A 27,974-nucleotide genomic window follows, 5' to 3' on the forward strand; every position below is an offset into this window, starting at 1 on the left:
AAGATCACCTGTGTCTATCTGTGGAAGGGATGGAATTACAAAGTGGAAAAAAGGACAGTTGGTAGGCCACAAATCAACAAGTCTCATTGATTTCTCTTTTGAAATGTTATTTTTCAAAGTACTTTGAACCCTTCTAACGGTGACTTTGATTTATCTCTTAATGTATGAAGATGAATGTGAGGTAAAAATACAAATAAAGGGTAATAATAAATGCTTAATGTGCATCTCTATAGTGCCTCCCTTTCTTCTCCCAGGAGTATGAGGCAATTTAATTCAAGTGATATGCTCATTCATTTGTTCATTCATTCAGCAAGTAACTATTAAATTATTCAAATATGTTTATTGAGTGCCTGTCATGTGCAAAGGGCTATGTAGACCTCTGAGGATACAAAAATAAATAAGGGATTTCCTTGAATTATTCAGTCATTTAGGGGGAAATATTTAAGTTCAATGTAATCACAAATGAACGTCAGAAAAGCCAAACCTGAAATGCGTACAGTGCAACAGGAAATGTTAGTTTTGGTGCATTAGTACGAATTGGCTCTGCCTTGAGAGATCAGGAAAAGTTTCACAGAAAATTGTTGAGCCAAGGCTCAAAAAATGCGTAAAGATTTGTCATATGTAGAATGACCAAAATGAGCAGGAAATGAGGTGGAGAGTTAGGACTGCAGGCAGAGGAAACAGCATGTACAAAGATACAGTTACATAGACTGTGCCTGGGAAACGGAAAATACTTTGGTGAAGACCCAAAAGACAATCCAGCAAGAGGATAACTTCATCAAAACTAGTCATTGAACTTAAAAGATCATTCTCATCTTGGTGCTCTGTGACGACCTAGAGGGGCAGGGATGGGAGGGGGCCCAAAAAAGGAGGGAATATATGTATACAATAGCCAATTCATTTGTTGTACAGCGGAAACTAATTCAGCATTATAAAGCAATTATACTCCAGTAAATAATAATAATATAAAAAAAGAAAAGAAAGAAAGATATTTCTTTATGTCTAAAAGAAAAAAAAAAGACCATTTTCTTACAGATCAATTTTTGGGTCTTATTATCATGGACTAACTGATTATTTGAGTTTAAGGTGACTTTGGAAATTAATTACATAGTACTATATCCAGAGGTAAAACAAATTGGTAAAAGTGAAAATAAAGCTAAAAGCACTGACTCTCAAATTAGCACCCCACTTCCACAGATGAGAAAAATCCTGCTGTTGAGATAGCTAGAATACTGAACTGTATAACCAAATCATAGTTGATAAGAAAGTTCCCAGAGTGCTCTGATTATATGGGTGGTGTTTAAAATGCCTCTGTTTGTGGCAAACTTTGGCAAGGCATATACATTTCAAGGGACTGAATTGAATTCTCAGTTATGAAATTACTCTACCCATGTTTTTGCATTATGTAGCTTTATCAAGAAAGCTGTCTTTGGTCTTATTTTTTAATTGATTTTTGTATTCATAAGTCATAATTCTTGCATGTTCTATTTGGTACCCATTCTTTCTTGGCTGCTTTCTTGATGTTCTTTTACTTGGTCCTCACTTATATCCATTCAGTTATACATTCCTTTGATAGTTATTGCCATATTGATCTATATCTCCAGTTGTAGCAAAACTTAATTGTAAGCATGTGGGCAAATCACAATATGTGGATTTAGAACTACTATGTAAATCCAGGATCCATGTGAGTTTTTATTTTTATGAAAAACATGTAAAATGAAAAGAGGTTCTGAGAAGACTCTCAAAAAAACTATTTAGAAAGCTTAGGAAAATATTCATTTGGCTCAGAAAAGAACCACTTGTGAAATGGGAAGTCTTTAAGTTTATGAAATATTTTTACAATAGTTTGAAAACTGACATGTTTTCTGCACTAATGGAATAAAAAAATGAGGAAAAAACTTAAGAAGGTAGACTTCTTAACATTGAGGATGGTTGAATGCAGTCATAAAAAGAGTTAAAAAAAAAGAAAACATTCTCTGCTTCATAATACTGAGCACATGTTCTCTGTCTAGACTATCATGCTTTCTTTTCTTTTTTTGGGGGGGGGGCTTCCCTGAAGATTAAAGGATGAATAAAGAATAAAAACAACATTTTTATTGCACCCATACTGTGTGCCAAGTAGTGCTCTAAACAGTTTACTTGTATTATCTCATTTGAGCCTTTTTATCAACACAATGGCATAGTTTCCATTATTACCCCAATTTTATAGAATCAACATTACTTGTCAAGGTGACAAATGTGATGGTGGTTGTCTATCTCACGTCTGACTTTAGCTAATTAATTATCATATGAGAATGACTTTTAAATAGCATTTTAATTAGGTGACTTCCTGGAAATCTCTTGCATGAAACATTTTATAATAAATCTTATATATACTGCTGTCAGACAAGCTTATTAAACACTAAAACCTCATATGCAGGCCTGCTAAGTTCTCCATGTTTTATTTTGGGGTAGTGGGGGAGTGTTAAGTAAGAGCCAAGCGAGTTTGATTCTGTATAAAATGATGGCCAGAGCAGTGATTTCATGAGCTGACTGTGATATCCCAAGGGGTATATGGAACTCAATGGGTCCTCTTGGGGTAAGAGTGTGGGGATTAGATGCCCATGCAGGGCAAGAGAGATGACCTTAGGATCATCAAAGGAAGAAAAAGGAAACTGAGAGCCCCATGTAAAATTGAAAAAAACAGTTCTCCTTTAATGAGCGGACTTCTAATAACTTCATACGTTAGCCCAGGGAAGCAATAATGAAGAGTGTTTCTATTATGAATAGAAAAGGTGTGTGTGTGTTGGGTAGTGGTGGTCAATTTAACCCTTTTATGTGGACAGAATAACACTAAGCCAAATATATTAAACATGAAACTGCTCCTAAGCTAGTGAAATCTCTGGGCACCTAACAGAAGAATGTGCAAAATTATTCTGTAGCAACAATTACACAATCAAAGGACCCTGGGGCTCCCACAGAAAGTACAAGCTTGCTAAAGAAGATCTTAGAATAAAACTGTACAGTGGCATGCAGAAACTAGAGACTGGGAGGATTTGAGAAAGAAATATTTAGAATGCCTAGAAATGTAAATATATGTGTAATAATTCATTAAAAATAAACACTTTGTAGATAGGTAAAACAATAGATTCAAACTTTAGATAAAAATAATAAGGAGATCTGAGACTATAACCCTGAAACTGGCACAAAGAAGGAAGGAGAAGAATAACAGGAAATATATGAAGCAGTAGAATGGGTTATATGAAAAGGTTCAGGAAAAATATAATAGGATTTTAGGAGGAGAGAACAGAGAGAATGAAGGGGAAGACATATTGGAAGAAATAATGACTGATTTTTCTTACAATTAATTGGATTCAAGAAACATAATGAATTCCAGGCAGAATTTAGAAAAATATTGTATTGAAGCTACAGCTCAAAAAGATGAAAAGTCTTCAAACAAATCATAGAAAAGAGACATATTCTTAAAATAGAGCAATTGGATTGACAGCAGACATCTTATCATAAAAAATAGACACCAGAAGAAGGTATGTGATAGTATCTTCAAAATGTTGAGGGAAAATCATTGTCAATCTAGAAATCTTTATTTACCTATGCTATCCTTCAAACTCTAAGGTGAATGTAGACAGTTCAGGAAAAATATGAAAAGATTAAACATGTTTAACCATCAGAGATTTTTGCAGAAATAGCTGTTAAAATATGTATAACAGTAAAAAGGAGAACTCAGAGAGCTAGGATGCTAACAATCATGATGAGAAAATAGATTAATAAACATGGGAGTTATTTTGACTATCAATTATAAACTAATAAATACTGGTGATAATAATGACATGCTTGGTCAGAAATAGTACTACTGCAACAAAATAAAATTAAAATACTGTAAAATAATAACATGGACTATGAGGTGTAATATTAAAATCACCAATTGTACAACTTACAAAAATTAATTTGAAAAGTTAGATCAAATGAAAAGGATGATTAGTGCTTTCACTTTCAATATTTATTATAAAGCACAGTAATCAAGATAATGTGGTATTAGCACAGGTAAATTAAAATAGATTAAAAAAAAACCCAGAAATAATTAAATGCACACTCATGTGATCTAGACATATAACTTAGGAGTTTTACAAGTCAGTGAGGAAAAGGAATAACATTTTCATATATGAGCATAAATATATCCATACATGATGGTGGTTTAGATGCCTAGTCATGCCTGACTCTTGCAACCCCATGGACTGTAGTCCTCCAGGCTCCTCTGTCCATGGCATTTCCCAGGCAAGGATACTGGAGTGGGTTTCCATTTCCTTCTCCAGGGGATTTTCTCAACCCAGGGGTCAAACCCTGATCTCCAGCATTGCAATCAGTCTCCTGCATTGCAGGTGAATTCTTTACCAAGCGAGCCACAAGGGAAGCCCTTGTACATACATAAATACATTTAGACAACTGGCCATACATATGGGGGCAGGACAAACAGGTTTCCATCTTACACCATAATTTCCTTTAAAAAATTGAAGACTTAAAATATAAAATGATAAACGTATAAACTTGTATAGGAAAAAAATTTAGATACCAAATGTATGCACGTAAAGGTAAACATTGACAAATTTTAGTACATAAGAATATGCATGGTGAAACAAATGGGATTAAAAGACAAGTCAGAGTTTGGGAGCAGATATTTTCAGTACATGCAACAAACAAAGAATTAGTGTCCAGAATACATAAAATACTTTTAAAAATCAGTAAGGTCTAACCTAATTTTAAAATAAGCAAAGACTATGAATAGAAGGAAGTTCAAATAGACAATAAATATATGAAAAAAAAATGCTAGACCTCACCAGTAATTAAGAAAATGCACATCAAAACTACAGAGAGGGCTTCCCTGGTGGTTCAGTGGTTAAGAATCTGTTTGGCAATGCGGGAGACACAGGTTCAATCACCGGTCCTGGAAGATCCCACATGCTGTGGAGCACCTAAGCCCATGTACCACAGCTATTGAAACATAACTGCTGATCCCGTATACCCTAGAGCCCATGTTCCGCAAGAAGAGAATCCATTTCAATGAGAAGCTGGTGCATTGCAGCTAAGAGTAACCCTTGCTAGCTGAAGCTGGGGAAAAGCCCCCCTAGCAGTGATTAAAAGGAAATAAATAAATAAAATTATTTTTTAAAAAACTACAAGGAGCAACATTGTACATTAACAAATTAATAGCTGATTATAATATGTCATCTAGAATATAGAACTCATATAAACTACTAATGATGTCGATTTGAAAGAAATTTGTAATAAAAGTTCAAATTGTACACATCCTATTATCCATCAATTGTATTTTTTAATTTATTTTTAATTGGAGGATAACTGTTTTATAATATTGTGTTGGCTTCTGTCATACATCCACAGGAATCAGCCATTGGTATACATCTGTCCTCGTCCTCTTGATCTTCGCTTCTATCTCCTGCCCCATCTCACCCCTCTAGGCTGTCACAGAGAACTGGGTTGAGATCCCTATGTCCTGCAGCAAATTCCCACTGGCTCTCTGTTTTACATATGGTAATATATATGTCACCATGCCACTCTTTCAACTTGCCCCATCCTCTCCTAACCTCACTGTGTCCACAAGTCTGTTCTCTGTGTCTGCATGTCCATTGCTGCCCTGAAACTAGGTTCATCAATGACATCTTTCTAGATCCCATACATGTGTGTTAAGAGACAATATTTGTTTTTCTCTTTCTGACTTACTGCACTCTGTAAAACAGGCCCTAGGTTCATCCATCTCATTAGAACGGACTCAAATGCATTCTTTTTCATGGCTGAGTAATATTTCATTGTATATATGTACCACAACTTCTTTGTCTCTTCATCTGTCAATAAATATCTAGGTTGCCCCTGTGTCCTAGCTGTTGTAAATAGTGCTGCAATGAACACACATCTCTTTCATTTATGGTTTTCTCAGGGTTTATGTCCAGTAACGGGATGGTTGAGTCATATGATAGTTCTGTTCCTAGTATCAATTACATTTTGAAGTATCTACTCTGTTAAAATTACATGTGTTTAAATAAAATATAAGAATGTTTCTTGAACATTATTTTGAGATGAATTTGAGGTAGAGTGGATTGAGGTGGGAGATTTTGATTATATTATGAAGATTTTACTTATTGAAAATGAATGAATCAAATATAGCAATATATTAACATTTATTAAATGTAGGTCATATGTACATGTGTATCATATTACTTTCTTATGTCTCTGGGTGCCTAAATATATAATGGTTGAACATTTAAAGGAAAGGAAGGTGAGCTATTCAAACACTAAAGAATGATTTTGATGATTTTGAGAACAGAAGAAAAGAAGTAGTCTTAGCCTATTATAATTAGAGTTAGTGGGCTTATTCTTTGTAGTGGCTCAAACATTTTTTCCCACTTATCCACAACTGGTTGGTTCTTTGACAGAAATACAACTAATTGCAACTGGGCCAGTGGTGGTTTTGTTGTTTATATACAAACTAGAGTGACCATTTTTCCTGCTGTCCGTACAGATACAACATGCTGAAAGAGTGATCTGTTCCTTTGCTTTTTATGTACATTGACATTAATTATTGCACTTTTCCAGCTGACATTCATTATTGAGTTTATATAGAAATCAAAAGCAGTAATTTTCTTTCTGAACTCCCACATTATTTTTCACACATCTGTTGTTATACCATTCTGCATTGAAATTTATTGTTTTTATACACCTATGTCCCCAACTCTATATGACTCCTTGAGAGGAAGGCTTTTATCTTATTCAGTTCCATTTTTGTGAATAACTATTGCTTACCTTTTAATCATATAAGTAATAACATGGATATATTCTCATGGTAGAAGATACAGATGTTATACAATACAGACCAAACTGTAACTGTTTTTATCCTCCCTATTCACTACTATCTATAGAAGTAACTAACATCAACATTTTGACATCCCTGCAAATTAAAGTTGAATATTATGTTTATCTTCTTTTAGTCATAAATTCTATGTAACATGTTCTTGACACCTGCTGTTTGGTAATAGACTAATAAAGGATATTAAGGGCTATCAAGAATGTATATCATATATACAAACAAATCAAACAAATATTTAAATGTTTATTGGTTTTGTACATTAACATTTTATGTTTCAAACATGTATTTTCTTTAGTATATACCATACACCTAACCTACATAGCTTTTCAAGCTACCAGATATTAGTTCCTAGGGCTTAATTCTTACTGTTTTTATAATCATCTATGATATATTTAGATGGCTTTTAAAAGAAAATCATGTGTGTACTAGGCAGAACATGTAGTTGTATAATTTTAATGGCTTGATTTAAATATTGTATTTACCTTGAGAATTCAAAGGAGACTCACACAGTGTGTGTGTTGAGGCATGAACCGAAAGCTGCTTAAAAGGATTAACGTTGCATCTCAAACTCAGCTGCACTGGTAGGTTTCTGTCATATGAGAGGGATTAAAAATGAAATTATAAAGGAAAAGGTCTGTCCAGGTACTGATGATTCACAGATGGAAAGCATCTGAAAAACTTGTTTTCCATACACAGAAGAGCTGCAAGTTATTTGTCTTAATCAGCAGAACAATGGTTAGAGACTATTAAGATTTATTTAGGCAGCTGCCACCTTCTTTTTAGCAAGCACACCTGCTCAGTGAGAGCCCAGTGAAGATGACTGTATAACTATGGCAATGGCTTCTTTCCATCAACCTGACACCCATCTTTAAAAAACCATCTTTTACAACTGAAAATTGTAGATATGCTTCTAATGCCTCTTCTAGACTTTTCAAGTTTGTGGATTCTCTTACTTTGCCATAGACATATTCAAAAAATATATTGTGAATGCTTATATTGTTAAGCATTTTTCTAATGTGACTGTGGCCCCTGACAGCAAATGACCTATTTCACACTGCCTTCTATCTCTGAATGCCTATTTAAGGAACAATAGTTATTATTGTTATTTTTAAAGTTAAATCTTAGCTGGTAGGCCCAATTTACTTTCTTAAGCCCTCCATCCTATAAAAGTTGATAAAGCTTCTAGGTTAGGTATGTGGAAAAGTTAATTAAATGTTCAATATAAAAGCAAAGGGCTTCCCTGGTGGCTCAGTGGTAAAGAATCTGCCTGCAATGCGGGAGACATGGGTTTTATCCCTAGATTGGAAAGATCCCCTGGAGAAGGAAATGGCAGCCCACTCCAGTATTCTTGCCTGGGAAATCCCAAGGACAGAGGAGCCTGGCATAGGGTCACAAAAGTGTTGGACACAACTTAACGACTAAACAACAAGAACTTAAAAGCAAAACTAACCAACAAAATGATCAAGCATTAAAGATCTCTCCAAGATTCAACTTTAGTGACTTAGAAAATCTTAACTTATGAAGAAAGTACAAAAATTATTTTATGATTGGCAGTCCCATCAGAATAAATTAACATTCTTTGATTTCCCCTATGATATCAGTGATTTGAAAGCTCAATATTTTTTTTCTCACTTCTTTATTGTCAAATTCCATCTTAAAATGTTAAAAACAGAAGTTTCTACTCATTAATTTAGGGACAATTGCCTCCCTCCTCTTTTTATCGACTTTATTCTGTTACCTGAATAGTCTTTTAACTACGCAGCTTAGACAGACTCGTATGCAGGAATAGTGAATACCTCTAACATCACAGCAATATTGGGGTAAATTGTGGTCCTGTTGAGTAACTCTTTGAAAGCTAAGCAGGAGTTATCATTTATTTATTTGTTGGATTTCTGTGGCACTTTTTCTTCCTAAAGAGTACAAGGTGTGATGTGGTGAGTTTTGCACAGGGGTTGTCTAAGAGCGACAAAAAGAAATGAAAGGAAAGTAGAGTTCATAGGAAGAACACAGAGGAAAATTAACAGCTAATGGCAAAACCAAACCCCAGGTGGTGGTTAGGTGTGGTGAAGCAGGTGGAAGAATCCAGGCTCTCATTTTACCAGAGCCTGTGCCTCTGGTGAGCAGGAGAATTTCTTTTTTGTTGCAGGAAGGGGGACCCCTTCCAGTGCTGAAAAGGGGCTCTTGTCTAACACTTGGACACACATGCTGACAAAGCAAGAGACTTTATTGGGAAAGAGCGCCTGCGTGGAGAGGAGGAGGGCCAGGGAACCCAGGAGAACCACTGTGCCTTGCGGCTCGGAGTCCCGGGATGTATGGTGACGGAATTAGTTTCCAGGTTGTCTCTGGTCAGTCATTCTGACTCAGGGTCCTTCTGGATGGCACACACGTTGCTCAACCAAGATGGATGCCAGCAAGAAAGATTCTGGGAGGTGGTAGCCAGCAGGAAGGATTCTGGGCTGTGTAGCCAGCAGGAAGGATTCTGGGAGGTGGTAGCCAGCAGGAAGGATTCTGGCAGGTGGTAGCCAGCAAGAAGGATTCTGGGAGGTGGTAGCCAGCAGGAAGGATTCTGGGAGGTGGTAGCCAGCAGGAAGGATTCTGGGAGGTGGGAGGACACGTGGAGTCTCCTTTTGACCTTTCCCAAACTTTTCTGGTTAGTAGCGGCTTATTAGTTCCATGTACCTTACCAAGACCTCTTGTAAAATTGCTCATGCCAACGGCCACTATGGTGCCTGGCCCAGGCGGGCGGTTTCAGTCAGTGTTTCCCCATACTCACAAGAAGACCCTCAGACTCGGCATCAGAATTACAGATGCACAGGGCAGGAAGGGGACCTGAAAAATGTTCTGCCCAATTCTCTTCATTTACAGATGAGGCAAATCCAAGCACAGAGGAAACAAGGAAACAATTTAGAAAAAAAGCCAGGGTTAGAACCCAGATTATTTGTTTATTCAGCAAACATACATTGAATGTATTGTGCTCAACACTCTTCTAAGCACCAGGTTTCCTGTAGTGAGTTAACATGGATGTGAGTCCTAATCCTACACTGTCTTGTTCTATCTCCAATTGCTTAGAAGGATGTTCAGTGTACTTTATAAAACAGTTGAATGGAGACCCAGTCCTCTGGGGGTGAAGCTCAAGTGACTTATCGTGAGAGAAGGGAGTTCTTTTCCATTTATTTGTAAGTGTTTCAACACTGTCCTTGGTCAACAGGCGCTCCTAGGGCATGTCTATTAGATCAGCTGGAAAACATTTATTGGATTGAGTCTCGTTTGTATATCAGTGGAAGGAATGTTTTCCTTGCTGAGATGAACAGTTTATTTATTTATTTTTGTCCTCTAGTAGGATGGACAAAGTCTTAGCCATTCTCTCTCATCAGAAGACATACTCGTCTCTTAAGATTGACTTTACCTTTAAAATGCCTCATAATATTCTAAACCCTATGTAAGATAATTGAACCCTAGTAAGATAATTGAAAAGGCTTCCTTGGTGGCTCAGTGGTAAAGGATGCCGCTGCCAATACAGGAGACGCGGGTTCCATACCTGAGTTGGGAAGATATCCTGGAGAGGGATGTGGCAACCCACTCCAGTATTCTTGCCTGGGAAATCCCATGGACAGTGGAGCCTGGCAGACTACAGTCCATGAAGTTGCAAAAGAGTTGGACACGACTAAGCAACTAAACAACAACCAAGATAATTGAAATTGGAAGCACATGGTGGTAGAATTAAATGTGAGAATTCCTCAGAGGAGCCTGGTTTAAGACTTGCCATAAATCTTCCTATTCAAAAGTGGTATTAAACCCTCCATTTAACAATAGATATCACTGCAAGAAAACTCGGATTTTAAAAGAAAAGAAGGAGTAAGTTGTTGTGTTTTAGTGTAAAGGTAGATTTAAGCCCCTCCCCGTTACTCAGGCAGAAAACCTGGACTTGTAAAAGCAGCCCAGGTGGTTTCAGCGGTGGAACCAATGAGTTTAAAAGCTGAGGATCTTCACTCTGGCATTTAGGGAATACACCTCATCCTGTTCACCTCGCCGTTTGTCCCGGGGCCAACCTCCAAAGAAATAAAATGTTTTTTATTTTTTTCTTGTAAGCTGTGGAGAAGACTGGTTGGGAGGCAGGGATTGGACTTTACGTGGACCCAGTGGACTTGAGGAGGGGGGCAGAGGAAGGTCGCTTTGTATCCAGTCCCGCTAACAGCCCTTTATTCTCGGGGCAGGCTCCGGGGGACACCTGTTTGTGCCCGCAGGGCCGCGTCCGTGGTGGTCTCTCCCCTCCCGCGTGCCTGGCAGCCCCAGTTATTGGCTGCTTTACCTGCGGGGCTGGGTGTGGATGCGTCTTTGCGCGGCCACCGCCTCCAGCACGCACTGCCAAGGCAGAGGGAAGCCAGGCGAGGGGGCCACTGCCTGGAGCCCAGGGCGACCGGACTGCGGCTGCCTTTCCTCCTGCCACGCGTGGAGTTTGGTGGTGAACAAGAGCCCGAGAACTGCAAGACGGATACTCAGCCGCCTGGATGCGCGTGTGCGCCGGCGGGGAAGGCAGCGCCCGCCCGCCCCCCTCGCGCGGACCTCCCGCGGGCGGGATGTGAAGGTACCTGCGGACTGGCCGGCCCGGACTGCCTGCCCCCGGCCCCCTCCCTCCCGCCTCCCGCCCTCGGCCTCAGCTCGCCAGCATGAGAAGCCCTGAGAAAGCAACAGCCTGCAAGTGACAGCTCCAGCCCGACTCCCCCCCGCTCCACATCTCCGAGCCGAGCTGGGAAGTTGATTGTGCAGCAGCTTCACCGCGAACCCCTTCCGCTGGCATCGCTATGTTCGCCTCTATCTGGTATGCCAAGAAGCTGGGTCGCAGGTTCGTGCACAACGCCAGGAAGGCGAAATCCGAAAAGGTAGGGAATGCGTGGGGATAAATATTACCTTTTCGGCTTTGCCAACTGCCTGCTCTGGACTGCTGGTCTTGAGTACAGACGCAGTTTTTTGATTTTTTTTGTTTTTTTGTTTCCGCTTGGGATGCGAACCTGCCTCTCGCTGGCTTGTAGTCCATGCCGCTCGCAGAAAGGGGGAACTCCTGGAGCCTGGCTGCCTGGGGGCGGTTGGTGGTGGTCAAGCAGAGTCATTAGCTATTCAAAATATTTGGTGAAATCGTCAATTGATGGTGTCTCAACAGAGACTTGGTAGTCCTTTAAATGGCACAGGGTGAAAGCAATTAAGCAGCTGAAATCTTTGCTTCTTCAGGGAGCTCTCTAGTAAACTTGTTGCTACCAGTGGATTATTTTTATGACTATAATGGTTGGATCTGCAAGGGGCATGATGAATCCCTGAGCCTTCCTCCAGTTCTTGCATCCTAGTGTATGTTGTTGGAGCACATATTTGGGACTCTGCCTAACACTGACCAGACTCCACAGGGGAGCTTGCTATCTTTTCAAATCAACAAAGCCATCATTTCAAAAGTGTTTTCAATAAGCAAGAATTCTATTTATGATCACATAGTCCTGTCCACTTAGAGAATGGCTTTGTAATTCTTTTATTCAGCATGACTAGTTGTTTCTAGAGAACCTCTATGTAGATCTGTCTCATGAGTTATCTTTCTCTAAGAAATGAACATGGCCTGTAAGTCCTCAGATGCAAAACAAGCTCACGTCTCTAACTAAGGCTTTCAGAGGCACTGGCCAAATGGTCAATGTTTAAGAAATCAGTATCCAATTTGGTGATGGGGAAACTTCCAAAGATAACATTTTGTGGAGCTGAGATTGTTCCATATTACTTTGAGGATGTGATCTTTGGCCCAGCATCCTTTCTGACTTGGATCTACTCTTGAGATTGACCCAGAGGTGGTTTCCCTGGCCTGTGGCACAATCCTTGCTCTCAGCTGCAAAGATTCCTTCACTGTAACTTGCTATCTGTTCCTTCAGAGTGGGAATGCTGATAATATGAACAAGAATCCAGTGATAAGCCAAGATATGACTGTTTGTAGTGTGAGAAGAGAAAAAAAAAAAATCATTCAAGTTCTGATTTTAGGGTTGTAGCCTTTCAGAATGTCCAGATCTGAGGATCGTATAATGTTGACAGACTTATTAAATAGCACTTTAAGGTGGAGGTGTAGTAGAGGGAGACAAAGGTGAAGTAGAATTGATTCATTTTTTCCCATGCCTCACAGGTAAAATGATAAAAGCCTAATTATCATGTATTAGCATCATATATATTGGGTTTTGAGGGTTTTGCTTTGTTTTGTTTCTCTTTTAAGGAAAGAGACTTGAAAGTGACTCTTTTATGGGAGCAAGTGCTTTGAAAAAGTGCCTTCTTATGAAAATTATAGGTTGTATGGATGAAGGGTCTATCAGAGACCACGAATGGCTCTGAGAGCCACCGGGAGATAATGCCTTATGCCAAATTGGTATGCACAGAAAAGTTGAATATTCCGGTGACACTTACTTCAGGTTTGGGCCTCAATGTGGAGAATGCCAGCTCAATGAAATTCAGTGTACAGAAACTAAAAGGATGTTAATTCAAGGATCTAACACAGGCTTCTGCTTCTTGAATGTGGGAAGAAGCTAGTAAGGGGCCTTCAGTATTTCCATTTCATTTCTGTGAACAAGCAAGAAGAAACCAGGTGTGGGGTTAAGGGGTTTTAATACTTTATCTTAGAGATAATATTTTGTCTTATTCAGAAAGTAGGAAAATCAGCATTAGAGAACTGAAGTTTTGCTCCTTGACTGATAAAGACTAAAGGAAAAATTATTAACTATAATGTCCTTCCATTAGTCAGGGGAGCTAGAGGAGTTAATTCTGAACACTAAGTGATGATTACTAACATGAAAATAGCATCTCGATTTTTTTTCATGGAATTTATATACACAGGGTTCCTGGAATAAATTAAAAGGTGTGCTGCCTTGAACAATGAACAACAAGGCCCTCAGTTGGTGCTTAGTGAATGACAATAGTTTATTCTGGGTATTTCATTTTATCATGTGGCTTATTTAAAACCAACTATATGAATTAAGGTTTTGTCTAATGATTACAGTAATATACTTCAGCTGAGAAAGCAGTTAACAAATGATGCTGCTGCTGCTGCTAAATCGCTTCAGGCGTGTCTGACTCTATGCGACCCCATAGACAGCAGCCCACCAGGCTCCCCCGTCCCTGGGATTTTCCGGGCAAGAGTACTGGAGTGGGCTGCCATTGCCTTCTCCGAATGGTACTGCAAGCTGGATGAATTCCTATAATGTATTACTATAACAGCAGAGATCATACAGTTGCAAACAGGAAAGGGAATATAAGATGTTGCTGACTATATGTTGTCATGCTTTATTATAAAAAGAAGGAAGAGGTATAAAGCAAGATGATTGTTGTGTTTTATTTAGAAAATGACCAGTATACTTAAATGTGAAAGAACTATTGATAGATTCAGAGCAGGTTTTAGCATTTGGGGGTATAAATTATATCAGAGGCAGCCACTGTAATTTTGTTTTAGTACCTTCTATAAATTTGGGCTTCTTTTTGCAATAGGTAACACAGTTTATTTTCTCCTCTTCTAATTAAAAAAACCTACACCCATCATAGCCTATCAGACCTAATTTAGCTTTCAGGTGTGGTTGGAAAGTATATTCCTCAAGGCTGGGGTTAATTGAAAAGCTAATCGGGAATGTGCAAGCCTAAATGCCATCCCTAAACAGACAGTGTGCCTTATGCATGGTGGCCGGGTATACTGCTTTACCTCATCTAATGCCAGTAGAATTAAACAGTAGCATGGAATGTAGTAATAATGGTAATAGTGATCACAGCAGTAACAGTATTAACGAGAGTCCCTCTTTATACACACATCATACAGCAGCTGCTTTAGGCCATGGAGTTTCACTTAATTCTATAAAAGGTAGACATGATTTTTCTTGAGTTCTAGAGAGAAGAGTAGTTTGCCCAAGGTCATAGAGTTTGTGGGACGTGTTAGTGCTAGGATTTGAAACTGTGTTTATCCTGGCTGTTCTAAAAATGACTCTTTGAGTCCCCAGCCCTCTCTTCCATCCACCTATCATTCACCTGTCTTAATAAGTCATGAGGCTTACAGAATCAAAGTTACTGATCCTGTAACTCAACCCCTTTATTTCAGACAAGACTGTGCCTAAGCTGTCTTCCGTAGACAGTTGTCTGCCCTGTTATTAAAGACTTTACACTCTTTGCCCTCTTTAGATAAGTGTCTCAAGCTATCATCTAGGCTCCCATTATTCCTTTTAACTAGCTAGTAATTGTTATATTATTGTAAGCTAAACAATGGCATTTGTATTCATTGTTTATCCTGTAAAAACCAAAGACATCTTTTATCAAAAAAAAAAAAAAACACACACTTAAATCCTAGGCAACTGTAAATACACTCTTTTTAGAGTAAGTCAAAGATGTTAGCTAATTCACATTGTCATTGTTCTAAAAAAGAAAAAAAGCTCTTTGCTATTCTTTAAAAAGACAGTATGTGCATACCAACAAATTCTGTGAATGAAGTGATTTTTAATGTAATATGAAATCACGACTGGCTGCAATAGAATACCTTCATTCAAATCTTTTTTTTTTTTTTTTGGACCCCATGTAATTAATTCAGAAGTTAGTGTCTTGTATGCCTGTTTGCCACATTTCAATTAAACTGCTTAATTTAGTCAGTCTCTAGATTTTATTATTTTAAAAGGGCAGCTTTAAGATAAATTGAACTGCAATTCCTGATGGCATAATCATATACAAGAGTATAAAACACTTGAAGTTCTGAACCTTCACTTCTGCATAGCTTTGCTTTTAATTTTTACATTTTTACTTTTAAGCATATGCCACGAAAAGTAAATGCATGATGCATTTAGAAAAGACTGGCATCAATATCCATCATCTGATAGACACAACTGTGGATGAGCTTGGCAGTGAAATATATCCTATGAGTGATGTAACTGAGCTGGAATATTCTGACACTAGGCAACATTCACCTTGGAGAATTCCTTAAGAACCAGTTCACTGGTTCTAACCCCCTCTCCATCTAATCCAAACACATCAATTCAGCATAAACCAAAATAACGGGAATTGTAGTAGTGCATTTGCTGTCAGCATGGCCAACAAAAGAGCCTACTGTCCTGGGTGATGCTGGTGGGGCAATCAAGAGCATTGGGCTTAAGGTGAGGAATTAGAGGGAATTATAGTCCTGTTCTTTGTTATTTAGCCTGGAACCAGCTCTTTTCCAAATAGAAGTAACACCTGTGCTCTGGCAGAACCCCAGTGTCTCAGGATACCCTCCACTTTGCTTGCCGAGTCTACCTGGTCCATGGTGACACAGCCTCTGCTTTTTTTCCCCTGCTCTAAATCAGCATTCTGAACTAGATTCAAATTCCTGAATGTCTCCTGCTTTTTCTAGCTCCTCAGATTTTGCTTATCTGCTTTGACTGGCTACTGACCCACTAGCCATCTCCTAACTCTAAACTTAGATGACTTCATCATCAGTAGGAAACTTTCCCTGGCCCCTACAAGCCCAAGATGAATCTTGCATCGGTTCCAAGAGCCGCTTGTATATTAGTTGTTATCGTTCTTATTTCTCTGTGTTTCTCATTAGAAAGTGGAGTCTGTGAAATGAAGGACTATGCAGTCCTTCACCATATCTCTGGGGCCTGAAAGAATGCCTGGAATATCTCATATCCTATTTCATCGACTGTAGGTTGTCCTCATTTGCAAGATATGTCATTTTTTTTTCATGTATTACAAAAAAAAAAGATTGTCAATGCAACTATAACATATCAACTGCAAGATTTCAATCCTTTCAGAGATGTTAAAATGTGGGGAAATAGTTTATTTTTAGAATCAATGAAGTATGACATCACTGAAAGAATAATGAATGGGCTTATTTTGAGGATTAAATGAGTTAATATAAGTAAAATGTTTAAAGGTTATACTTGGTATCAAATCACATATTTCCTTGCAAATCATAATAATAATTTGCATAGGGAAATCTATTAGTTCTAAAATATACATTTTTTTCCTGTGCTGATTGGAGTCAGCCAGCATTTTGTAGATGGTTCTGGATTTAGGAAAGCAAATAAATAGAAAATGAAAAAGAAGGTTATAGAAGAAACTGATTAAAAGCCATAATCAAACTGGAGCCGTTGAGGTTGCAAAAGAGAAATCTTTAAGAAGCCTCCTGGCTTCTCGCTATGTATTTATATGTCTAAACAACAATGATAATTGACATCTGTTGAATTCTTTCTATGAACTGAGAACTGTGCTTATACAAGGATCTAGTGAGAGCATCACTGTTATTAATTTTTAGAAGAAAACCACATCACCAGTAGGTGGCTGGGATTAGACTGGGTGGCTGATCATAGAGCTCAGTCTCTTAATTAGTAAGCAGTACTTTGTATGGATACACAAACAGAGTACTGCATATTGTATGCTGTATATTATACTCTATATATGTATATATTTTCAGTGACCTAGATATCAAGTTTATTTTTACCTATGAAAGATAAATATAAGAAGTGAATTTAAATGCAGAATCTGAAATTGAGCTTAGGCACAAGAAGAAATGTCCTGATGTTGAAGATTCTTCAGTCCTCCGTGAATGATAGAATCTTCCTGTGTCTATTTTTGCCTCCTGGCAGTTTGAAGAGTAGCCTGACCTGGAGAGAGGGATGGACAGATTGTCCTCTCAGGTCTCTCTCTCAGAGCCTCTGAGAGCTCATCGGTCGTGAGCAGCAGCATGACTCAGCGCCAGCGTCTGTCTGGCTGTAGTGACAGAGAGGACAGGTGTTTGTCCATGCTAAATGCAGCCCTGCAGTTCTCCCCTGTCACCTGGCAGGGGAAGCTCTCAGCAAAATGGACAGTAGCCCCTGTTCCGAGGTCCCAGAATGGATGCCCACCTTGGAAAAGTCCAAGGCACAGCTGCGAGCAGGGTATGGAGGGAGACAGAGGCAAAGGACAGGATCAGAGAAATGGTGAAGATAGAGGAGGGACAGAGTGGGCTGGAGAGGAAGAAAACAGGCCGCAAGACCACTGCAAAATTGTTATTGCCAATGCCTATTTACTGAGCAGTTTACCAAGCACTATGACATGCCCTCATCTCATTTAATCCTCACTACAACCTTGTAAGATAATCTTGGTATCAGCCCCCATTTTACAGATGGAGAAACTGAGGTATAACATGTTACAGAATTTGCCCAAGGTCATAAGTAGTGGTACCAGTGAATTCAGCCAGGTCTGGCCGAGTTCAGAGCCTGTCAACCTAACCACTCAGACTCTGTGCTTTTTAAACTAATCTTGGATTGAGTGAGACAGTGACGTGGAGGAAGAATAGACCAACACAACAGCCATCTTCTCATCAACCTGTGCTTTATCTCTTTTGAGTAACTATGTGGCTAGATAGAAGACCTGATTTCTTTTCAAGGGTTCTCCAGGAACCATCCAGATAGTACTTTCAGTCCAGTTTACATAATTTTAGTTGCAAATTGTTTTTGTTTGCCTTGATTTGTTTACCCTCAATGCACCTTTAGAATGGTCTTCCTCTACCTGGTATCATTCAGTGGTGTTTATTATACTGGGTGATGAAGATGTAAGGGAGGCTTTCCCATCCAGCAGTGATGATCACTGTAGAGATAAATTTAATAATCAGATAATGCACACATATTATTATTTGCATATGTATTTTGTTTATGGGGTTAATGGAGTAACCATCTCTGTTTAACCATGCCTTGTAGTATTAACTAATAATTTTAAGTAGTCAAATTTTCCCAAATAAATTATTAAATTGTTAATTAAATTATTAAATCATTACAAATTCTGTGCCCCCCCCCCCCCCACACACACAGGGTACCTGGGACATAGTAAGCTCTAAATAGACCCTGGCTGAATGTCTGAGCCACACAGGAGCAAGACCGAGTTAGGGGTCAGTAGGCCTGTATGTTAACTGGCCCCGTCCCTACCATCTGCGCCACCTTGGCTAAAGTCTCTTAATCTCTTTGGGCCTGAGTTCTTCATCTGCAACCAAATTCCTTCCAATTCTCACGTTCTTTGAATTCTAATCCTGATTTGCTCCAAGAGTCTGCAGAGTCTTTAAAGGGAAGAATTTGATCTCATTCATCTTTGTACTCTAAGCACCTAGCACAATGGCCAGCACGAAGCAAAACTGATAAAATTTATGTCCAATCAACGTGCACAAAAGGCCAACAGTGTCTTTAACCATTGGCAAGAGGAATATAATGGAGAATCTACTGAATTTCAAGGTGGAAGCAAAGTAAGAGATACGCGGGGACTTCTCTTTCTTTACTGCCTTGTAAAGAACAGGGAATAGGAGACATTTTACAGCCCTGGGGCTGAAGGCTCCTGCCCTTTGCTTTCTCTCTCCTTGCCACTAACAGGGAAGCGAAACAAACAGTAGCCAGCAGAATGCGCGTTCTCTTCAGCCACCAACGGGGAGATGTCAAACTGTAACATTTTCCAGCTGTTTTGCCCCACATGCCGAAAGATTACAGGTTTATGTCTGAGCGTGGAATGTTTATTTCTTGTACTTTCTCAATCTGAAAATACTAGTTACGTAGAGTATCCTTGCCCCGTTTTTTGTGGACTGAATTGTGTCTCCCTCATCCTTGTTTTAAAGCCCTAACCCCCAGTGTGATCTAGGAGAAATGGAGATAAGGCTTTTAGGAGATAATTAAGATTAACTGAGATTATAATAGTGAGGTCTTAATCTAATAGGATTAGTGGCTTTACAAGAGCAACGAGATCTGTGTGTGCCTTTCTACCATGTGAGGATATAGCAAAAAAAAAGGAGCCATCTGCAAGTCCAGGAAGAGCTCTCTTACTAGAAATCAAACCCTGCCAAAACCTTGATCTTGGACTTCTCGTCCTCCAGAAGTGTGAGGAAGTGTGTTCTGTTGTTTCAACCACGCAGTCTGTGGCATTTTGCGATGGCAGCCTGAGCAGGCTAATAAACCATGATGTCATGATGGCCTTACACTGTGATGTTCATTTTGTAGTGCCCAGGGCCAAAGTGTCATTGCTAGGGAAAAATATGTTAGCAGTTTAGTACTGTTCCTAATCCAAAGAATTTAATTCTAATAAATACAAAGCTTCTACAGTGCCAATATCTGCTAGGAAGGGTTATTAAAATTAGAAATATAGTAAGAAAAAGGGTCTGATGTAGAGGCTAAAGGGAAGAAATGAACTACTTGCAGGGGATCAGTGTGCTTGACTTCATGTTCTGTGGTCTAACCAAGAAAGCAACATATTTTATCAAACTTGCTAACTAGTTTATATGAGTATAAACTAGAACTCATCAAATACTAGTCTTCCTTTGACCACCTCCTTGTTGTTCTAGGTTACTCTAATTTATAAACAGGATTTACTTGCTTTTCAGACCATCAGCTCTACAGTTCTCTACGGGAGAAAGTTTCTCTATGGGAGAAGGTTTCTGCTTTGAGGAGGGCTTCTGACCTTTCCTCAAAGATTGTAGCAAAGTATGATGAAATGAGCACTGTCCCAAGTTAGGAAGTCGGTGTGCACAGTGTTCATGGCCATAGCGGTATCAAACTGTCGTTTCACCTGGACTCACTAGCATGGGGAGGGTGGCAACTGATGTATTGTGGGAGAGGAAAAGGCATTGGAAGTGGGAGAATTGGAGGGGGTGATACTTAGGAGGGCATAAGAGAATAAGAAAAATACTTCTTCACTTTCTCTGAACACCATTCTGACTTAAGACTTAAGACCAGGTCTTTGTCATCTTTACTGACCCCTTTCCTTCATACATTTTGTGACTCCTCTTGTTGGAACATCTAAGAAGATGATTCAGTGGAAGACCACAGAGTCAAATTTGAATTTGACTCAACACCTTACTGGTTGGGTGACCTTAAGCACATAGATGCATCTTTTTAATTACTAGTGTTCTCACATGTTAAAAATAGTGATAAGCATCCTTGCATGGTTTTCTGATTCAATTAAAAATTACATGTAAAGTGTCTGGCCCTGTGGGACACTTGATATTTCCTGTCTCTCCTCCCCTTCCTCCCTTGCTTCCTTCTCTCCTTCCTTCTTCCCTCCGCATCCGTTTCTTCTTTCTGTTCATTTTAATATTCTGCCTTGTTACAGAAAGGATGCAAAGCAGCTTTTGATAACTTTTGCATTAATGACTCCTTTTTCTCTACTATCCCCTTGGGTTTTGGAATGGACTTGCCCTCCCATCCTGGGTTTATGGACTAAGGAAACTCTATCTGTGCCGCTGATTAGGCAGCGGGGGCAGGGGAGGAGAAGTTACTGAAGAGACCATCGTAAGTGAAAACTGTCAGTATTCTGACTATGAGAAAATTCTAGGTTTCTATTTCTTTTTAATAAATGAATCCTATAATCTCAAAAATATACAAGCAACTCCTGCAGCTCAATTCCAGAAAAATAAATGACCCAATCAAAAAAAATGGGCCAAAGAACTAAACAGACATTTCTCCAAAGAAGACATACAGATGGCTAACAAACACATGAAAAGATGCTCAACATCACTCATTATCAGAGAAATGCAAATAAAAACCACAACGAGGTACCATTGTCAGTCAGGATGGCTGCTATCCAAAAGTCTACAAGCAATAAATGCTGGAGAGGGTGTGGAGAAAAGGGAACCCTCTTACACTGTTGGTGGGAATGCAAACTGGTACAGCCACTATGGAAAACAGTGTGGAGATTTCTTAAAAAACTGGAAATAGAACTGCCGTATGACCCAGCAATCCCACTCCTGGGCATACACACCGAGGAAACCAGATCTGAAAGAGACACGTGCACCCCAGTGTTCATCGCAGCACTGTTTATAATAGCCAGGACATGGAAGCAACCTAGATGCCCATCAGCAGACGAATGGATAAGGAAGCTGTGGTACATATACACCATGGAATATTACTCAGCCATTAAAAAGAATTCATTTGAAGCAGTTCTAATGAAATGGATGAAACTGGAGCCCATTATACAGAGTGAAGTAAGCCAGAAAGATAAAGACCAATACAGTATACTAAAGCATATATATGGAATTTAGAAAGATGGTAACAATAACCCTATATGCAAAACAGAAAAAGAGACACAGATGTACAGAACAGACTTTGAGACTCTGTGGGAGAAGGCGAGGGTGGGATGTTCTGAGAGAATAGCGTTGAAACAAGTATGCTATAAGGGTGAAACAGACCACCAGCCCAGGTTGAATGCATGAGACAAGTGCTCAGGGCTGGTGCACTGGGAAGACCCAGAGGGATGGGATGGGGAGGGCGGTGGGAGGGGGGATCGGGATGGGGAACACATGTAAATCCATGGCTGATTGATGTCAATGTATGGCAAAAACCACTACAATATTGTAAAGTAGTTAGCCTTCAACTAATAAAAATAAATGAAAAAATAAAATAAAAAATAAAAAAATAAATGAATCCTAGGTAGCCATTATAAAAAGCTCCCCCCACCACCTTCTTTCCCACACCTCCACTCTCTCAAAACACACTGAATGTTTTGAGAGAGAGTGATTTTCTATGTTTGGTGAATGTCAGTCAAGGCATATTACCTCTCATCTGAGGTGAAAGAACTTGTACGGAATGAGTCAAGGTGCTCATCTCCCAGCTGGTAACTGTATCACGTCCCCTTTAGAGCTTTATATTAGGTCTGGGGGGATAAAGAGGAAAGCAAAAGCTCCATGCTGTGTTACACTGAATTTCATAACCTGAAAGAACATTACTTTTGTAAATCATAGTAGTAACATTAATGACCACTCATTGAGCCCTTATTATAATCACAAGTCACTACTCTAAGATTATACATTTCCTAACTCAGTTAACCCTCCAATGATCCTATGGGCTAAGCACAGTTGAAGCACAGAAACGTCAATTAAGGTGCACAGAGACACACGATTAGTGAGTTCTGGGACCAGGATTTGAACTCAAGCAGCCTGGGTCTGAGCCTGCATGCCTCAGCGTGGTGCCACAATATCCCCATGTCTCTGAGTCTCCATACAACCTGAGACTGGGAAAGTTCCTTGTGCAGTGTTAATTGTCGGAAGCCAGTGTTTTGAGATTTGAACTCAGATCTTCTGATTCCCATTCTCTCCCTTCTTCTGACAGGAGACGTAGGGACTCTACACATCATTGAGATGAGCGCCCCTACATTTATGTCCCAGGATCAGATCTCAACGAGTTTCAAGCATTGCCCTTGGAGTCTTAAGTTAAACAGATGCTTACAGGTTCCTTCCATTTCACCAAAAGGATTATTAGCTGTATTCATATTGGATGGTGGTATTAATAACACTTTGATATTTTCAGTAAATAATTGATCCAAATTCATCTTGACTTCTGAGCCCTGCCTGCTTCCATTAAAAAAAAAAAAAGTCATCCAACAAGATGGCTTTTGGAAAACAATTCCACACCAGTGGCTGCATTAATTGCTACTTTGGAGGTTCCTGCTGTGAATTGAATGGAGCCACTTTGGATCTATTTCTTAGAAATAACCATCTTTATTACCTCTGCTCTAAGATGCACAGTTTTGAGATTTTTAGAGGAAAATATCTTCACTAATCTCTTTCTGTTTTCCATTTTTATTCCATAAGTAATCCTTTTCATTGTTATCACCATTTCTAATGTTCTCAGATTTAATTTATGGAGGGTATGGGATGTTATAGGACATTTTCTTCTCTTGCTCTCTCAGCATATAACATTCTGTTAACTCCCCAAGTGTAACATTTTGAATATCATGTTTAATTCAGATATGATCCATTATTTTATTAAAGTTGTATTTTTCCCCTAGCATATCTCTAGAATTTGCAAGAGCTCAATGGAAATGGCTTATGTGATACACAAGTAAGAATTTCTTTTAGTATCTGTCATTTCTCCAGTATTTTGGAAAAAAGCAGGATGAAGTGCAGCATAATGAAACGGTGTTTGTTGGCAGTTATGAACTGCACCATGCATTTTAGAAAACAAATTTAAATACATTTCAGACTAATTTATGCTTTTTCTCTCCTGGTTTCCTACAATGCACCTATCTGGTTGTCCTCAGCAGTTTCAAAGTCATATTATTTTTTTCATGTCTCCAGATTGACCCCAGGCTGGCCCCAGTAGAATAAAAACCCAAGTAGATGCGTATTCTGTGGCTTCTAAGGCAATTAGCAATTCAACAATGCTTATTTGTCCCTTGGTATTGAATAAAGACTTACTTGCACACTAGTACTACTAATACCATGCTAGGATTTATGAAGAATACAGAAATGATCAAGCCATGGTCTCTATGCTAAGGAAGTTCAGGTATAGGCTAGGAAAAAATGAAACATGTAAGATTAAAGAAATTTGCAGGTGAGCTTTAGTAGGATAAATAACATTTATTTCTTCTGCCTTGCCAAACCCTTTGTGCTTGTTTTTTTTTTTTCTTTTTTGCTGAATCTTAGCATTCTAGAGCTACAGGATCATGCCTGATTGCAAACCACCTGGCATAGATCTTATTCATAGAGCCCTGCTTTCCAGGATTAGAATAAAACCCACCTGGTCTGATTATGCTCTTCGGTAGCACATGTGGACATGCATAGTGTCCTTCTAAGAAAAAAAAAAAAGTCTTAAGGAAACTCTGCTTATTTTTAATATTTCTTTTAAGATATATTGGGATAGAAGAGTGGCATGTTTAAGAACACAGTTTCTGGAACCAGACTTCCTGGGTTCAAGTCCCAGCTTTGCTTCTGGTTGTGGGAATTTGAGCAAGTTATTTAAACTTCCTGTACTTCAGTTTCCTCCGGTATAAGGCAAGAATAATGGGACCTCTCCCATAGGGTTGTTATGAAGACGGAGTGAAGAAGTTATTTGTTGTATAAAGGCATAACAATTAGGTGATTTTAAATACATATGAAGAGAGAGGTCATTCTTTAAAAACAATTTTTGGGTGACTGCAGTTCTGGGAAACCTCTCAAATGAAGAGCCAATTCCTCCATCCCATGTTGTGGCTCTGGTTTTTGGCTTGGAGCACAGCCACGTTGAACTGCTTCAGAATCTTGTGCTCCACGTCTGTCTGCATGGATGGGCAAGCGAGCCTCTGCCTAAGAGCAGCAACTCTGGGCTTTCCCGAGCCCTGCTTGTGGAAGGCGCCTCTTCTCTGCAGCTGGGGTGGAGGCAGGTGATCTCACCAGAGATGCTAGGATTACTGCCATTTGCTTGTTGAGTCATTAATTTGAAAATCATCTACCCAAGAGAACATTCTCTGAGGAGGTAGGGCAAGAGCCTGTAATTAGTATAATGAACTTCTGTCTTCCCAAAGCACCAGCTCTGCTTTTGGAAAGGAATCAATATCCGTCATCGCTATTAGTTGCTCAGTGATATAGATATTTCCATGTGTTTCTGTGCTCTTAGGGCCTGTTCAATGGATATGAGAACACTCAAATACTGGGGACAGCTTACTTTTATTTCTAATTAACATTTAATGTTCTAGAGTGTGTATTGCCTCTTTCCATATCCCACCTATTTCTGATTTGTACAGTTTCTTCACTGATTGAGCCAATAGCTTGTCTTTCTTCAATAGAACTATTTTCTTTAAAGAAATTGAACATTAACTTCAAGTACTTGGCAAAAAGAATTAACAACCCATAAATTTATTCATTAAATATGTGTCTTACAATATGCCAGGAAGCTGGGATGTGGCAGTGAACATAGCCTACGCGGTGTTCAAGGAATACATTGCGTAGTGGATGAGGACTACAATAGACACACAGACTATCAAGCTTGATTATAGTCTATTTTTGATAGTCTGTGTGTCTATTTTGATAAAATATACATAACATAAAATTTACCATTTTAACCACTTAAGTTTACCTTCATTTCCAGAACTTTTCATCATCCCAAACAGAAACTGTCTACCCATCTGATAGTCTAGATGTCTAAACCTTCAGGCTTTCCCCCATTGGACCTTCCTAAAAATCTACTGATTAATTTACAATAGTTCCATTTATCTGTTAAAAAACATTCTATTCTAAGAATGTTTCAGAGGTACTTAAACATGTCTGAACTTTTGTTATTTCTTTGATAAGATTTTAATAACATTCGAAGTAATGATTTAAGCATTTTGTTGTAAGTAATGTAATTTGGGTGAGTACTATTAGCTTTACTAAGATTAGTAATTAAATATAGTTGTGTAGTAAATCAGCTATGCCACGTGATCACTGGAAAATAGGTGCTCCATTTACTGCAGCATAAATGTTTTACAAGGTATTGTAATGTAACTAGTAAATTAATAATGACAATTTAGATTTCAGCTAATTAAACTTTTCCTTAGCACTTTAATAATTTGAGAGTCTGAATTAAAACAACTAAGATGGTGATTATAACTGTTACACTGGTTCAGCTTCACAGACTAAGGTTAAAATTGGGAAAATATAATATACATGACTAGTTATAAAAAGTCAGTTTCCAACTGTCTTTATGAACTTTGACTGGCAAATCTAAACTGGAATTAAATATTCATCGGGGAGAGAGACTTTGTTGTCAGCTTCATACCCTTATTCAGTCAAAACATTTTTAATGATAATTGACACAATCGCAATAGCAAACAGTCAATTAAATTAATTTTAAAGAGTGTCATGAACGTGCCCAGAACTGAGCTAAGTTACTGAAACAGCATAATCAAACACGAAGAACCTGGTTCCCAACCAGATTATTGTGGCTAAAGGTGCTTATGTGCTTAGTTGGTCAGTCGTGTCCGACTCTTTGAGGCCCTGTGGACCATAGCCCGCCAGGCTCCTCTGTCCATGGGCTTCTCCAGGCAAGAATACTGGAGTAGGTTGCCATGCCCTTCTCTGGAGGATCTTCCTGACCCAGGGATTGAACCAAGGTCTCCTGCACTTGAAGGCAGATTCTTTACCATCTGATCCACCAGTAATGACTAATAATAATAATATCAGTAACCTATAACAAAGTCTCTTTACAGATGAAGAAATTGAGGCTCAGAAATACTTGACTTTGTCCATCCAATATTTGGCATCATAAATTATCTCAATCATAAGTCTTTATTTCATATAACAGGAACTATATGTTAGGACAATGTGAAAACATGTCAAGGAAGACATGTCTGTCTGTCATCTTCTGTCTTGAGTTTATTTGGGAAAACACTGGTTTGGCCGAGGAAGCACCATCTTTAGCATCTCAAAGACCTGGTACTCAACTGTGCCTTTTACTACTAGCTGACAAAGTTATTTAACATTTCTGAGGCTCAGTTCTTCCATCTGTAAAATAGGGATAAAAGTGTCAACTCATTAGCATAGCAGTGTTGTAAATAGTAGATGTTCAAAAGTCTATTCACTCAAATAGTAATTGGAACTCTTAATAAATGTCCAACATATATTCAGTTAAGGATATAAAAATGTAAGTATTCTACCCAAATCCCAGCCCCCCGCCCCGCCCCACCGCCCAGCAAGTCCTCTAAAGAGTTCAGGCAAGTGAGGGAGCTGCTGATGCTGAGTCACTCTTTGTGACCCCGTGAACTGTAGCCCACCAGCCTCCTCTGTCCATGGGATTTCCCAGGCAAGAGTACTGGAGTGGGTTGCCATTTCCTTCTCCAGGGGATCTTCCCAACCCAGGGATCGAACCTGCGTCCCCTGCACTGGCAGGCGGGTTCTTTACCACTGAGCCACCGGGGAAGCCAAAGTGAGGGGGAGAGCTATGTAAATGGACTACCACATAGCATGGCAGTTCAGATCTACCCACTGAATTGTGCAATGATAGAAACATCGTCCACTCGACTTGGAGGCAGAAAGGGAGAAGTGGGGATGCGTGAAGTGGCCTCAGAGAGGGGAATGATGCTTAGGGAGAGTCTAACAGGATGAGAGAGGGTTTGCCCAGCCGACAGGGGACAGGCGGTCATTCTGAGCAGAGAAAACAGCACCAGCAAAGCACAGATTCCTCCAGAAGCACGGCCTTTTCACGGGGCAGCAGGAGGTGCATCGTGGCCTAAGCACAGAGTGCCCACGGGGGTAGTGGGAAGAAGCGACTTTGGAAGGGTCAGATGGGGCCAGATGGTGAAAGGCTTGGCTGGCTGTCTCTAGGAAGTTTGAATTGTATTAGATGAAGGCCGGATCACCAGCGTCACTGAAGGGTTTTAAGAAAGGATGGGGGAG

At 39.3% G+C, this 27,974-nt stretch overlaps 1 protein-coding gene across 23 annotated transcripts in view; it reads left to right on the forward strand.

Moving 5' to 3' along the window:
* Window positions 1-27,974, forward strand: part of DLG2 (discs large MAGUK scaffold protein 2) — a 2,236,304-nt gene that overhangs the window by 1,150,685 nt on the left and 1,057,645 nt on the right. For 2 of the 23 annotated variants that reach the window (XM_043451501.1, XM_043451504.1), the window contains exon 1: window positions 11,645-11,754. The exons of the other annotated variants lie outside the window; for them this stretch is intronic. In XM_043451501.1, coding sequence (XP_043307436.1) covers window positions 11,677-11,754 — 78 coding nt within the window. In that variant the 5' untranslated portion in view covers window positions 11,645-11,676. Of the gene's footprint in view, window positions 1-11,644; window positions 11,755-27,974 lie in introns of those variants that run through there. 23 annotated transcript variants of the gene reach the window in all.

This window comes from Cervus canadensis, chromosome 29, assembly GCF_019320065.1.
Source record: "Cervus canadensis isolate Bull #8, Minnesota chromosome 29, ASM1932006v1, whole genome shotgun sequence".
NCBI lineage: Eukaryota > Metazoa > Chordata > Mammalia > Artiodactyla > Cervidae > Cervus > Cervus canadensis.